The sequence below is a fragment of the Lampetra fluviatilis genome, chromosome 15 (genome assembly GCF_964198595.1).
Source record: "Lampetra fluviatilis chromosome 15, kcLamFluv1.1, whole genome shotgun sequence".
Lineage (NCBI taxonomy): Eukaryota > Metazoa > Chordata > Hyperoartia > Petromyzontiformes > Petromyzontidae > Lampetra > Lampetra fluviatilis.
The window spans coordinates 4,628,024-4,643,002 of NC_136289.1; the positions used below are offsets into that span (position 1 = coordinate 4,628,024).

Below are 14,979 nucleotides of genomic sequence, written 5' to 3' on the forward strand. Positions count from 1 at the left end.
TTTAGCCTGACCGGCGCCGCATCGCCCGTTTCAATGTGATGGTGCAACAAATCCGTGCACCCAATGTCATACTTATGTTTACTGAATACATCAGAGAATTCAATGAGCAACTCGCGCAGCGCACCCAACTGCGCCGCCGACAAATCGTCCGAGGCGGCACATAACGAATGGACCCACTCAAGGTCTTCCCTTGGCTCAACGTTCCGCGCGGGGCTCGAGCCCACCTGCGCAACCAACCCATCATCCCCAGGAACCTGCGCCGCGTGAGCCAGCACGGTGCCCTGCGGGATGACAGCTGGTCGCGACCCCGCGTTCAAAACCATCACAAACGGATCCCTGTCAGCCCGCACCAAAGTGTGAGCCACCGATAAATCAAGACCCCCGACAGCCTTGTTAGAAGGACCCAAAAGCATACTCTGTCCCGAAGCCTCCCTCACCCATGGTTTTCGCAACCGGAGGGGAATCAACATCTGTGAACCCGGGGGCACTTGCACTGTCTGCGTCGCCACCGCTTGTATCGTAGCGCACGCCGTCCGAATGTCAGTAGGGCCCGTCAAAAATGAAATCCGGCGACCCGATGGCAGTTCAATGCATCGTTGATCGATAAGAATTTTAATGGGCATTTTAGCCAAAAAGTCAGTGCCCAAAAGACACGGAACTGCCAAGGAAGACGAAACGAAAACGGGTCCCGATAATTTGATATCTCCAATGCAAATGGACGCCCTAACCTGACCGATAATGCCCAACGATCCCCCATTAGCGGCGTAAAATGGCACATCCACTGGAAGCAGCGGACGACATTGGACTGGAAGAATATTATAAATGAGGTCCGATATAATAGTTGCCGATGCCCCCGTGTCCACTAACACCCTAATCTCAACCCCATCAATAGATCCCGTAACAACGGACGAACCCGCTGAAGCAGCCACAATTCTATGCCCCAATTCCGCCCATTCAATGTCTCCCTGGTCCCGGCCGAACCCCCCTCGCCGAACCGAATCCCCGAACCTTAACCGGCCCTCCTCCGCCGCAACGCGGCGTCCCATGTGTGCCGAATAAACAGGCCGAGCGTGTGAGGTGCCGCGACTTGCCGGGGATTGTAGAGATGACTTGGGCTCTCGGTCGTCGTCCAGCCGAGCTCCCATGGCGCGCTGCCGCGGAGCGCGGCACCCGGACGCCACGTGGCCCCGGAGGCCGCAGTTATAGCACGTGACGGGGGTCGGAGTAGATCTTGGTTGCTCCGACTTTCGGCCCGATCGCAGAGGCGACCGGGCCCCCGGCCTCCAGTCCCCTGGTCGTCCCGTGGCGAACGCCTCCTCTCGTGGGCTGACGACTTGGGGTTCGGCGACCACCAACCCCGGGGCTGCGACGACAGCAGCGTTGCAACCAACGCCTTGCTTCCGTTGTAGGGCCTCGTGCGCTTGAATACTCGTGGCGACTCTCAAAGAAGAAATATCAATGTCGTCAGCTGTGTTGATAGGGACCCCCAGGTCCTGCGCCAACTTGAGCAGCTGCTCCAAAACCATCGCGTCTTGGCCCTCCTCGTCCATCCGAGGGAACGCAGCATCAGCAAGAGCCAGCAACGCCGTGCGATAGGCCAGCGCGGTCTCCGTGGCCGCTTTCCGTCTTGCGTAGAACTGATGGCGGCATGTAGAGGGAGGCCCGTAGACCCTGGCCAACAAACCCAGCGCATCCTTCAGCGTGGAGCGGTCCGACTTCCGTGCAGCCCTGAAGGCCGCGAGCGCATCGTCGTCCAGCATGGCGGGCAATGCCCGCAGCGCCGTAGCATCGGACCACGCTGACATCTCTTGATGCGCCAAAAACCTTCGCTGAAATTGGCCCCAGTCTCCGCCTTCCGCCTTGAAGGCTGACAACGTGGGCAGGCGCTGCTGAAAAATGAAGTCATCCGCCTCGTGGTTCCTCTCCGCCTGTCCGTCGGTGTCTAAGATGGCGGCTCCAGCAGCAGACGTAAGATGGCGGACCCCCTCGCGCGCTGATGAAGTCGATGCGCGCGCTTGGGAACCCACCACCACGTGGCGCTCGCCGTTCCCGCCAAAAGCAGGCCCAGGCGCAATGGCGGGAATCCCCCATTCGTTTTGGCGGGAATCTGCGGGGCGACCTTGTAAAATGTCCCCCACCGTCCCCGCTCCTCCCGACGAGCTGATCTCCGCCAAGATGGACGCGGCGGCGAGCAGCAGCTCCGCCAGTCGGGAGTGCGCCTCACGAAGCCCGGCGTCTGTCCCCGGTCGCTCGGCCGGCGCCGTCGACGGACCCTGCAGCGTGGGCAAGTCCTCTTCCTCACCCCCCGCCACCAGCGGCTCCGAGTCGTCCAGGTCTTCCTCGCGGTCAATCCCGTGGGTCCTACGGGTCTTCCTCGTCTCCATACTTGGAAGCCCGTTTCACTTCTGACGCCAGATGAAGTATTGGAAAATGACGGCAGGAAACTCCTTGACGGGAACACACTTCTTTTATTAAATCTTGACTTGTAACAATACAACGCGTGGCCTCTCTTCTTCACACCGCACTTCTCTTGACTCAGGATTCTGTGCTGCCGGCTCTCTGTGCCTCGTGTAGACTCCGCGCCTCGGCTACACTCCTCTCTCGCCTCGTGTAGACTCTGCGCCTCTGCTACACTCTCCTCTCTCGCCTCGTGTAGACTTTGCCTCTCTCTCGCTGGCTACACCGTATGCATACTCGGCTCGTGCAGACCGTTCTCTCTCGCTGGCTACACCGTATGCATACTCGGCTCGTGCAGACCGTTCTCTCTCGCTGGCTACACCGTATGCATACTCGGCTCGTGCAGACCGTTCTCTCTCGCTGGCTACACCGTATGCATACTCGGCTCGTGCAGATCGTTCTATCTCGCTGGCTACACACTATACATTACTCAGCTCGTGTAGACCGTTCTATCTCGCTGGCTACACACTATACATTACTCAGCTCGTGTAGACCTTTCTATCTCGCTGGCTACACACTATACATTACTCAGCTCGTGTAGACCTTTCTATCTCGCTGGCTACACACTATACATTACTCAGCTCGTGTAGACCTTTCTATCTCGCTGGCTACACACTATACCTTACTCTCTTCTACTCTCCATTTCTCTCCTCTCCGGGCTCTATCTCTACACCTTCGTCTTCATTCTTAGATGGTTCCACTTCTGCCCCTTGCTCCTCTGTGCATCACCTTATATACCCCTTCTTCCCGGGAGACGGAGCGGATGCGGACCTCAACGTCGGCACCGCTCCTCCGTTACCCAATCCCCACGCGCTATCCCCACGATCCGGTTCCGCTCAGCGCGTGTTTCCACTCTCCGACCAATCACACCGCGCTGCTACCCGATCACTCCCTCTGGGCGCGTCACCGGCACACAGCCAATCAGCAGCACTACCCCCACCCGCGCACTGACGCCTGCTCCTCCCCGTCAGCGCGCGTCACCACACACACACCCGTACATACGCGCTGGCACACGACATATACACCCAGCGCGTATCACCACTACACATGTAAATTTGCGATATTTAGCCAAGTCGTCATTTTGAGAGTACCCCCTTTGCTACTTGGCCACTTCCTCATTGAGTTCACCCTGTGGCTACTGGGCTACTTGGGATATTTGGCCACTTCATTATGGAGAGCACTCTTTGGCTACTTGGGATATTTGGCCACTTCCTCATTGAGAATACTCCTTGGGTGCTTGGTTACTTGGGATATTTGGCCTCGTCGTCATTGAGAGGACTCCTTGGCTACTTTGGATATTTGTCCACTTCCTCATTTTGAGAGCACCCTTGGTTACTTGGCTACTTGAGATATTTGGCCACTTCATTATGGAGAGCACTCTTTGGCTACTTGTAATATTTAGGCACATCCTCATTGAGAGCACCCTTGGCTACTTGGGATATTTGTCCATTTCCTCATAGAGATCACCCCTTGGCTACTTGGGCTATTTAGCCACTTCATTACGGAGAGCACTCTTTGGCTACTTGGCTACTTGGGATATTTGGCCACTTCCTCATTGAGAACACCCTGCGGTTACGTGGTTACTTGGGATATTTGACCACTTAATCATGGAGTGCACTCCATGGCTACTTGGGAAATTTGGCCACTTCCTCATTTTGAGAGCACTCCTTGGCAACTTGGTTACTTGGGATAGTTGGCCACTTCCGCATTGAGAGCACCCCTTGCACTGTGACTCTCAATCAGCACGACTGGCATTCAGCAAGGCTACGTGAGTTTCTGCATAATTGAATGACTTTTCATTAGTCGACAATAGTCTAAGGTAGTTTCTAAAAGCTGGTGTTTGTAAGTAATATCCCTTTTCTAGAATTGGATTCATAATCTGGACAGATTAGTTATCCGTGGGAACATTATCACGTTGGCTCATTAACTGTGTTACTCGGTTATTCCACGTCTGTTTCTGTTATTAGCCCCTCCACAATTGTTCATGGTCAGTGACTGAGTGCCCACAAGGCCACAAACATGGTGGCAAGTAAAATACTAATGCTTGGTTTTAACAATTCATGAAAAAACTTGACATTGGTGTAAAACTGCAAAAAAAGAAATAAATCCCATCGATGAAACAACAAAGGCTGAGCCATTACTTTATGTTACACAAACATAGGACGCTTTTATTGAATACAGTTGTTATTAATTTGTCTACATTGTGTTCAGTATTTAACGCTAATTAGTATTTTCCCTTAGTGCGTAATTATTTTCTGTATGTAACATGTTTTCCGCATATCTGTGTAGAACAATGGCGTCATTCTACACCTTCACCCCCATTATACAGATGTAGTGACATAAGAAGGGAGGGGCTGCTGGGGGCTCTGGGACCCTGGGCGGGACAGGCGCTTGGGCCCCTTGGCGCCAGGCGCTGGGTTCCCAGGCGGGTCAGACACTTAAGCCTCTTGGCGCCAGGCGTTGGGTTCCCGGGCGGCCCAGGCGCTTAAGCCGCTTGGCGCCACCAACGGGGGGGTGGGCTGTGTGTGCTCTGTGGGATATCTGGGGGCGCACACGGCGCCCCACCCCTCGTTGGGGACTAGGCATAAAAGGGGAGCTCCCTGGACGATCAGGGCCAGTCGTAGCTCAAGACCAAAGACCCAAGACCAGCCATCTGAGGACCCTGGGACGCTGTGAGAGCCAGTGGTGGGACTCTGGAACTCCCGACTCTACGACCTTGTGAGGGCAAGTTCCAGAGCGTAGCCAGAGTAGTGTATCTAGGCTGTGTACCTAGGCTGTGTACCTGGGAGTTGTTACAGAGTATCAGGACTGTTGGAGTGATGTTGGATTGTAATAAAGAAGTTACCTCTACAAGTGTCTCCGGAACCCATTACACAGAGATAAACAATTGATGTATTTCTATTGTCTAGTTTACATGTTTTATATTATCTCGCCCCTCTCTCTCATTACCATTGACTGCAGAATTACACCTAGATTTGGATAAAGTTCTGTTTTGAAATGTCAAAAAAAGTATAGTTTGTTTTCATTCGCATATAAGCATTTGAAAAACTACTCACTTATATCAAAAGCCAATGGTGAATTGTGCCAATTTTGCTATTTTATAGCAGGGACCAGTCTCTCAATAGGACTTATAACCCGAAAACAATGTTTGTTGTTTGAAAGTCATCATAAACCACAGTGCTACCTAATCAGATCACAGAAGAAAAAACACATACATACGTTATACAAAAAAACATGAATTATTCATCAGCAGTCGGTCACTGGCTTTGATGAGACCACAACATTCCTAGCAAATTGCGAGGCACTATTGTTTTTTTTTATCACTTGTTCAAAGTCTCATAACTGTAGCTATATGCAGTTTTCAGCCCAAGCAACACTGTGAACCTTCATTGAACGCCAGATCTAGCACAGATAATGTCTCCGCACAAGCTCTGCCTGAAATTTCCTGAATTCCACGTGATGGTGAAGCCCAATTGTGCTGTGTATGGCCAGATGGCACTGTGGTAAAACTGCGTGACTGTCACACCTGGTTTGGGTGGATATAACCCATCATCCCTACAAGGTCCTTAAAATGAGAAACACTTTGTACGTCACCAACATTGGTTGCTCTATGGATATATTTCCCCTCACCAATGAGAATGTGGAATTTCCACCACCAGCTTTGTGCTGATAATGGAAACTAGGCACCACTGCAATGTTTGTTTCAGGCAAGGAAATGCCTTCACATATATTTTTAAAACGCAGGTGCAATCTAACATGAGCACACATTTTTCACTGGACATCTGTGAAAAAGAGCCTCATAGCTCATCGGGTTTCCAGGATAACGATTCTGATTCTGAAGAAACAAAAAACAAACCCGAAGTGGAATAAAGATTCGAGCTCCAACAATTGGGGTGTCACAATTACAATTATTAACTAGTCATTAATTCTAACACTCACAATATATATTTCGAATTGTGCAGGTTCGAAATGATCAGATTAAATTTGTGTACATGTCGAATTAAATTTGTTCATATGACCCCTGCAGCCACTATGTATGTATGTTGAATTTCATTCACGTTATACGTAGCCAACCATGCTAAGCGGATGTACACCACATTCTTAAAGAATTGATTCTTGGATAAAATCGTGATCCAGAATGGTGATCATGACATTCATCGTGAGGGAGTAAATTGTTACAGGCAAAATTAATTATGATTTATTATTAATAAACAATTTGAATATTGTAAACTTTGCAGGCTTGGTCTTATCTGAATAAGTTACTGACAATTCCACTGAGTAGAGAGACATGAATGGTGAACTTACAAGACTGTGATGTTGGGTGGAGCGTTGGGAATAGAGCGTAAGTTTAAGCCATCGCAGTCCAACTCCTTCCCCTGGCATGTGCAGCTCTTGGGATAGATTTCTAGCACTGTGGATACACAAAGAAAAACAAAGATTCCGATACAGCATATATAGACTGGTGGGATAACAGACACACACACACACACAAGGACAAAGATCCGGTATCTAGCTCTAATAGCTGTTTGAGGTGCTGTCAGAAAGTGTTTGTAGACGAGAGGTGTTATTTTGATGGGATACGTGGATTAGAAAAAAAAACAAAAGTGGAAAAAATCAGTAAGAGTTGCTGTAGCACAAAGCTGTCAAAATCCGTTCAACTCTCTAACACTCAGGTTATATGTGACATTAGAAAGTGTGCAGCAGTTTCACAGAACATAGTCAACAAACCAGTGCCAACGAGATCACAACCAAATGTGGTTGCAGGAAATAATCCAAAGCGTTTATGTTTATATAGTCCTTGCGTGGAATCCAGTGTAAGTCCATACAGTATTGGCATGTCAATCATTGGCGATGCGTGTATGTGTGTATGCTGAACTTTTCTCGCACCGTACGTAGCCAACCGAGATAATCGGAGGTGCGGGGGAAGGACAACAAATTTAAAGACAAAAAGCATAAGTATAAAAGGGTGCAAACGATGTGTCCAGCAGAATACCAAGACGTGAGCACATTTTTTTTGCACAGGTGCTCAACGGTGCGCGTATACCCAGCAGGCGGAAAGGAAGCATGGCTATTGCGAACAGCAGCAAATTCAATGAGGCGTATGGGGTATTTTTAGTACGGCTTATTTGCCACGGAGTGGTGGGGCAGTGGTTAACACAGTGCACCACGAACCTGCTGACCTGGCCAGTTTGTATGAGAATTGAGCGGTCTATGAATCGATCCTGGCTGCCCGCCCTTACCTTCATCAACACTCACTGACCAGCGTGGTGAAGTAGGGTCAAACTACTCCCATGACCACTGTGGCTTGGGGAGTCTATCATCCAGCAGTGGTTTGATGAAGGTTTTAAAATTATTATTTTCTATTTCCTGTTTCAGATTTCAGATATGTCTATAGTGTTATGTTTGTATATATTGTATGTATGTTACATGTGTTGGGTTGTGTGTATTATTTGTATTACTCTTTGGTTATTCTTTTGTTCTTTCGGTTAAGTCACGTCTAAAGATAAAATAATAAATTAAATAATAGCATATTACGACGTTTCGATTGCAACACAAGCAATCATCATCAGGCATAAAAGAAATAGCAACAAAAATCTAACTAGAAAACTATAGACAGACATACAAGCAGACAGACATCACAAGGACACACAGAGAGAGGACACATATCAGCACAGAGAGAGAGGTCGTTTCTGTGACGGTGCCTTAAATATAGAGAGGGGGGCGGGGGCGGAGAGAGGGAGGGGGCAGATACAAAAATTGGCATATCAATGAGTGGACGGCAACGTGATGCTGCTGCAAGTAAGATGACGACGCGGCACGGCACGCAAGCTTGAAAATCAGGAGAAAGACACACTAAAATTAAATAACCTAGTAAAATATCGAATTGTAATGTAATGCAACACAGAGAGTCGGTCAACAGACAATTAACGCATAGCCCGGTTGATTACGTATTTCAAAGATTGCTAAGTTAGAATTTAAGTGTGAAAATTCCAAAGAGAGGACCCAGGCAGAGAGAACAGACAGCGGTAAGCAAGATGACGACGTGGTACGGTACGCAAGCTTGAAAATTAGGAGAAAGGCACACTAAAATTAAATAACCTAGTAAAATATCGAAATGTAATGTAATGCAACACAGAGAGTCGGTCAACACACAATTAACGCATAGCCCGGTTGATTACGTATTTCAAAGATTGCTAAGTTAGAATTTAAGTGTGAAAATTCCAAAGAGAGGACACAGGCAGAGAGAACAAATAGCCAGAGAGAGAGAAAAAAGATGAGCTTAAAACTTCCCCGTAGAAGTGGTTCAATCTTAATTTTGGAGCTTTCGTGACTGCAGGAATTATTCTTTGGTGCTTTCGGTTAAGTCACGTCTAAAGATAAAATAATAAATTAAATAATAGCATATTACGACGTTTCACACTTAAATTCTAACTTAGCAATCTTTGAAATACGTAATCAACCGGGCTATGCGTTAATTGTGTGTTGACTGACTCTCTGTGTTGCATTACATTACATTTCGATATTTTACTAGGTTATTTAATTTTAGTGTGTCTTTCTCCTGATTTTCAAGCTTGCGTGCTGTGCCGCGTCGTCATCTTACTTGCAGCAGCATCACGTTGCCGTCCGCTCATTGATATGCCAATTTTTGTATCTGCCCCCTCCCTCTCTCCGCCCCCGCCCCCCTCTCTATATTTAAGGCACCGTCACAGAAACGACCTCTCTCTCTGTGCTGATATGTGTCCTCTCTCTGTGTGTCCTTGTGATGTCTGTCTGCTTGTATGTCTGTCTATAGTTTTCTAGTTAGATTTTTGTTGCTATTTCTTTCATGCCTGATGATGATTGCTTGTGTTGCAATCGAAACGTCGTAATATGCTATTATTTAATTTATTATTTTATCTTTAGACGTGACTTAACCGAAAGAACCAAAGAATAATTCCTGCAGTCACGAAAGCTCCAAAATTACTCTTTGGTTCTTTCTGTGAAGTCACGTAGAAATAAAATAAATTCAATATAATAGAACATGACGTTTCGATTGCAACACAAGCAACCGTCAGCAGGTAGAACTACATTTGAGAGAGACAAAACAAGCACGGAGACACACAGACAGACACACAAGCAGAGAGAGACACACAACATAGACACACAGAGACACAATGCCTCTGTGTCGAGGCCTTAAATAGAGAGGGGGGCAGAGAGAGAGGTGGGTCTGCTGGAGCAGCTGCTGGGGCAGAGAAATTAGCATGTCAATGAAAGACCCAACAAGACAGGTACATTTTAGAGAGAATTGTGTGGAAATCCACCCCGAAGCGACCGAGGGAGAGAAAGAGCAAATGGACCTATGAGATCCTGGTACATTTTAGAGAGAGAAATAGGCAGTTTGAGAAAACAAAATGTAGCATTTTTTTAATGCAATGGAACACAGAGTCAGCTAACACACAGTTAACTTATAGCCTGGTTGATTACGATCTCCAAAGATTGCTAAAATTAGAAGTTTAGTGTGAAATTTGACAAACAGAGACACAGAGAGAGAGAAAACAAACTTACATCCTCCCCGTAGAGGTGGTTCAAACTTGATTTGAAGCTTTCGTGACTGCAGGAATTACTCTTTGGTTCTTTTGGTAAAGTCACGTAGAAATATAATAAATTAAATAGAATTCGACGTTTCGATTGCAACACAAGCAACCGTCATCAGTATAAATGGTTGTTTCATAAAAATCTCAACAGGGTGACCTGTACAGCAGAGCACGAGACTCCACTGAACACTGCGAATGCACATTTCACTTTCCGGTCATGAAGTCTAACAGTGCTTGCCATTTGATTTCCTTGCAGCAACAACAACTAAAGCTGCCGTTAGAATCAAGACACGATGATGGTGTGTCTGCTTGCTCAAACGCGAGTGGCTGGCGGACCTGAGTGAGCGATCGACCATCGAGACAAAAAGTGCCGCCTCAGGAAAGAAGACAGTTTGAGTGTGCACCTCGCATACTCTGACTCTCAATGGCCAAAAGTGTTCGAAACCTTGGAGTTGCTGTTGATCCTGACCTCTCATTTTATTCCCCACATCTCAACTTTGCACGACCTCTGATTAACACGGTTGGCAACATATGGTGTGCGAAAGCAGTTCAATATGCATACCTTATGCCTTCATCTTCTCAACAACCTAACCTTTGCTGATTGGGAGGTCACCAATTCTCCTGTGGTACCTGCATAGGTTGAGACTCAATTCCCCCAACTATAAAAGCTGTCGACTTGCTGCTCCTGTTCAGCTCCAGGCTCAATGTCTTCCTGTTATGCTTCACCTGTGACAGACTGTGACTGCCTCTCTCTAAGGAAAAAATGCCCACTGTTCCTCGACAGAATATTGAGTTGCGACCCTATTTATGTGCTGTACGAACACAACTCGTGTTGCGCAAGTACGATCACAGAAATGCTTCCAAAATTCCGCCCGTAATCTTTAAAAAGTTGGAAAACTGACGACAGCTTCGGTTGAAGGAAGTCGGTGGAGCAAGGGGAGGGAAAGTAAAGAGAACTGTAATGAGCACAACAGCCTCTAGACATGTGTGCTTTTGCTTGAAAAAAAAACAGGAAGCACCTGTTTTGCCTGGAAACATACAATAAACGCAGCTCCCCTCTATTTCCCAATAAAAGGGAAATAATAATGCTTGCTCTGCTGAGGTCGTTGCTCTTGGTGCGATAGCCCTTGTAGAGGTGCCCTTCGAGTTGATGCGATTTTTTTTTGTTTGGAGTGACCGAGTTTGGCCGTCGAAATTTTGAAAGTTTCTGCCGTGTTAGCAGCTTCAGTGTTAACACGTGGTCAGACTAAGCAGAGATGTGTAATAAAATCGGTTTCGCGGCCGTAAAACATCACCGTAAGGTACTCATTACCAATATAACGAGCCAAGAATGTGTGTGTGTCCCACGCGGGACGTCACTCCACGTTGAGCAGCCCCTCTCATTAATAACATGAACAGGTGACGGACCCCCCCTCATTAATAATCATGAGCAGGTGACGTCACTCCACATAGAACAGCCCCCTCAGTAATAATAATCATGAACAGGTGACGTCGTCCAAATGGACCCCCCCCCTTATAATCATGAGCGGGTGACGTCATTCCATATGGGGGGGCGTGGTGCCTCCTCCCCTCTCCTCGGCATCAACTTACAACCCTCACTACAAAGGCAGAACCCTCACCTCACGCGATCTCCGTAACGCTATTGAGACATAGGAGTAAAAAGGACGTCATGATGAACAAGGTATTATGACCTTTAAATGAAATAAGTCTGTCACCGCGGCCTTACAAATTGCACACGAATGGATGCAATGAATAGGACGTCACGGTCTGCTCTTCACTTGCAAGTTTCAGATTTCCTGCAGTACACCTGTCCTTGAACGGGCTTTAGTCTAGTACTATAATGAGCCTAGAATGTCTCACGCGTGACGTCACTCCACATGAGGCCCACCCCCGCGTGACGTCACTCCACATGAGGCCCACCCCCCTCATTAATATTCATGAGTGAGTGGATTTTTACACTAACGCAGAAGGTCGAGCTGAATTAAATCATTTATTATGCGAAGTCGTGTCATATGACGTTTCTTTACAGAAAGTGACGGTAAAAAAATAAATCTAAGCAGCACAGTGCTACATCTGTGCGTTACGTCACTGCAAAAGAGCCTCCCCCTTCATTAATATTTATGTCCGCGTGGAAATTTACACGAACACACAAGGTCACACTCCACATGCCGCACCCCTCCCCTCATTAATAATCATGAGCAGGTGACGCCACATGCCGCACCCCTCCCCAATAACCATTAGCGGGTGCCGTCACTACACATGGGGCAACCCCCCCCTCATTAATATTCATGAGGTGAACAATTTTTCTATTTAATATTTCAGATTTACTGCAATATACACCCGTCCCTGGATGGACAAAAAGCTAGTAATTTTACATCTATTTTTAACAATAGTCTAAACGTTTCTTCCTGTCTGAACAAGCACCGAATTTGCTCTTCATCCTTGGCAGTACCTCAGATAGTAAAAGGAAATTACATATTGCCATGGCGGGTGGCGGGGGACAGTTTATGCATAGAATGGTCCCTGATGACTTCTCAAAATGTTATTGACTTTGGAGGAACGATGAATTGACAATAAATTTGAGTTGATGTTTCGAACCACTGCGCCACTCAGCCAGACATGCAGTGCACCTGTACACTCGTTTTACGCTCCACCATTTTGAATTCACAGCGACGCATGGAAGCACCCACGTCAAACTCGTCTCCTGTGTTCACAATCGCATTTAACAGGAGAGACACTTAGTTTTGATGGCTCTTCAAATATACGAATGTACCATGAGTGTTATTGCCCAAAAATTGGATGCGTCATCCTGGTTTTTTTGCCACACTAATGCACATTTTAATGTCTGCAAGGCTTGCCAACAAACGGTCCCTTTTTTTTAGGCCATTAACAATTTATCTGTGTATGGCAATGGCTTTTTGGCGGTCTGTTTTAGCAGGTAATTTAAGTGGGAGCAGCTTCACCTAAATGTTGCATAACCATGATATTTTGCATGAGGCACAATCGTAGCTAAGTTGGTATATTGACAATCTCAATAGCGACAGAAGTTCTGAATATCGTCATATCATCATCGCTCAGGGATTGTAAAACATTAGCAACATAGTCTCCCTGCTCAAACGATGACTAGACACTGCTCATTGCCATGGTGGTGAGATGTTAACTCCCTCGCCTTGTATGCAGAAGCTTGTGGGTTTGATCCCGACCCTGATGCCTGTTGTATATTTTGAGTTTGCATGTTCTCCCTGTGGTCGTGTGGCTTTTTATCTGGGTCCTCCGTATTTTTTCCCTCCACATTTAAAAACAACAAGCGTTTAGAGGATTTGGCTGCTATAAATGTCCACGTAATAAGCCACTTCGTTGAGCCATCATTTGTGGCTAGGTTGAGCTATATAGCTTAGTGGACCTTACATAGTAAAATAATAACTAGCTTTTTTTCGTCCAAGGACGGGTGTATATTGCAGTAAATCTGAAATATTCAATAGAAAAATTGTTCAGCTCATGATTATTAATGAGGGGGGGGGGGTTGCCCATGTGGAGTGACGTCACCCACTAATGATTATTGGGGAGGGGTGCTGCATGTGGAGTGACGTCACCCCCTCATGGTTATTGTTGGAGGGGTGCGGCATGTGGAGCGACGTCACCCTCTCATGATTATTAATGAGGGGAGGGGTGCGGCATGTGGAGCGCGTGACCTTGTGCGTGAGTGTAAATTTCCACGCGGGCATTAATATTAAAGAAGGGGGGGTGCCTCTTTTGCAGTGACGTCACGCATGGATGTAGCACTGCTGCGTTGATTTATTTTTTACCGTTACTTTCTGTAAGGAAACGTCATATTTGAAACGCCTTTGCGTAATAAATGATTTAATTCAGCTCGACCTTCCTCTGCGTTCGTGTAAAAATCCACCCACTCATAAATATTAATGAGGGGGTGGGCCTCATGTGGAGTGACGTCACACGCAGGACGTTCAGACATTTCTGGGTGATTATAGTAGGTAATTTTATAGTTTATAAAGTTGTCATTCCATTAATAACCTGGACCAGTGGCAGAAATCCCAGGTTCCTATGCTGGGGGTCATACTTTTTACAGGACAATCACTTCTGGCTTCCTCATTATATCAATACCAGAGGGCCGTTGGGCTGAGTTGAGAGATGACCGCGGTTAACTTTATAACCCATTGGTTGTGTATCGAGTGCTGTAATCTCAGCTCCACCTGGCCGTATATTATCCTCACACCTACATTAACATGACATTTGTAATGTGGTGACCGTCTTGAGAATCAGACCACAGTTATGGGTGTTTGCTGTAGCTCATCACTCTGAAACAGGTATTGGTGCCTTGAACCACCAAGCTATTTAATGAAGGTTTCAATGGAGAAGATTAAAACTGGCAAGGAACGATAAGGTTTATAGGAGGTACAGGTTAAGGTTGACATAGCTTATGACTCTGAACAACCAACGCCTCTTAAAATGCTTGAATAAGATCAGATAGTTCAGAGGAATTGCTGTTGTCACAGAAGCTGTTTTAACAACATGCACCGCTCTCAGCCCGCGCGCACTCCAGCACGCACAACACGACGCGTCTCGCCTGCCCTGCGTGCATGCGAGTGTTTATCTTAGAGCGCAGCGCTCATGGACGAAGAGACGCCGCCTGACATTATCACAGACCACCTACAAAAGGAACCTCCAAAGCCACTCATTCATCCTTTACCCGAGGTGTCGAGCTGACACCTGATTGATACGAGATGAAGGCTTTTGCACAGGCCACGCTGACGGATGCTCCATTGTCGTCGTTGTATTCTTTATTGAACCAGGAGATGAAATGAACCCATTGAGATGCGGAAACAGCATTGCCATCTTTTGCAAGGGTGACTTGGGCGACATCAAGATAAATGTAAAGAATACCAAAATATTTTTTTTTGTTTAAGTTCAACAATAAATGAATACAATA

General features: G+C 46.9%; 1 protein-coding gene across 1 annotated transcript in view; it reads right to left on the reverse strand.

The window, feature by feature from the left end:
* Positions 1-14,979, reverse strand: part of LOC144936111 (relaxin receptor 1-like) — a 336,972-nt gene that overhangs the window by 158,962 nt on the left and 163,031 nt on the right. The window contains exon 4 of the mRNA XM_078862984.1: positions 6,763-6,868. Coding sequence (XP_078719110.1) covers positions 6,763-6,868 — 106 coding nt within the window. The remainder of the gene's footprint in view (positions 1-6,762; positions 6,869-14,979) is intronic.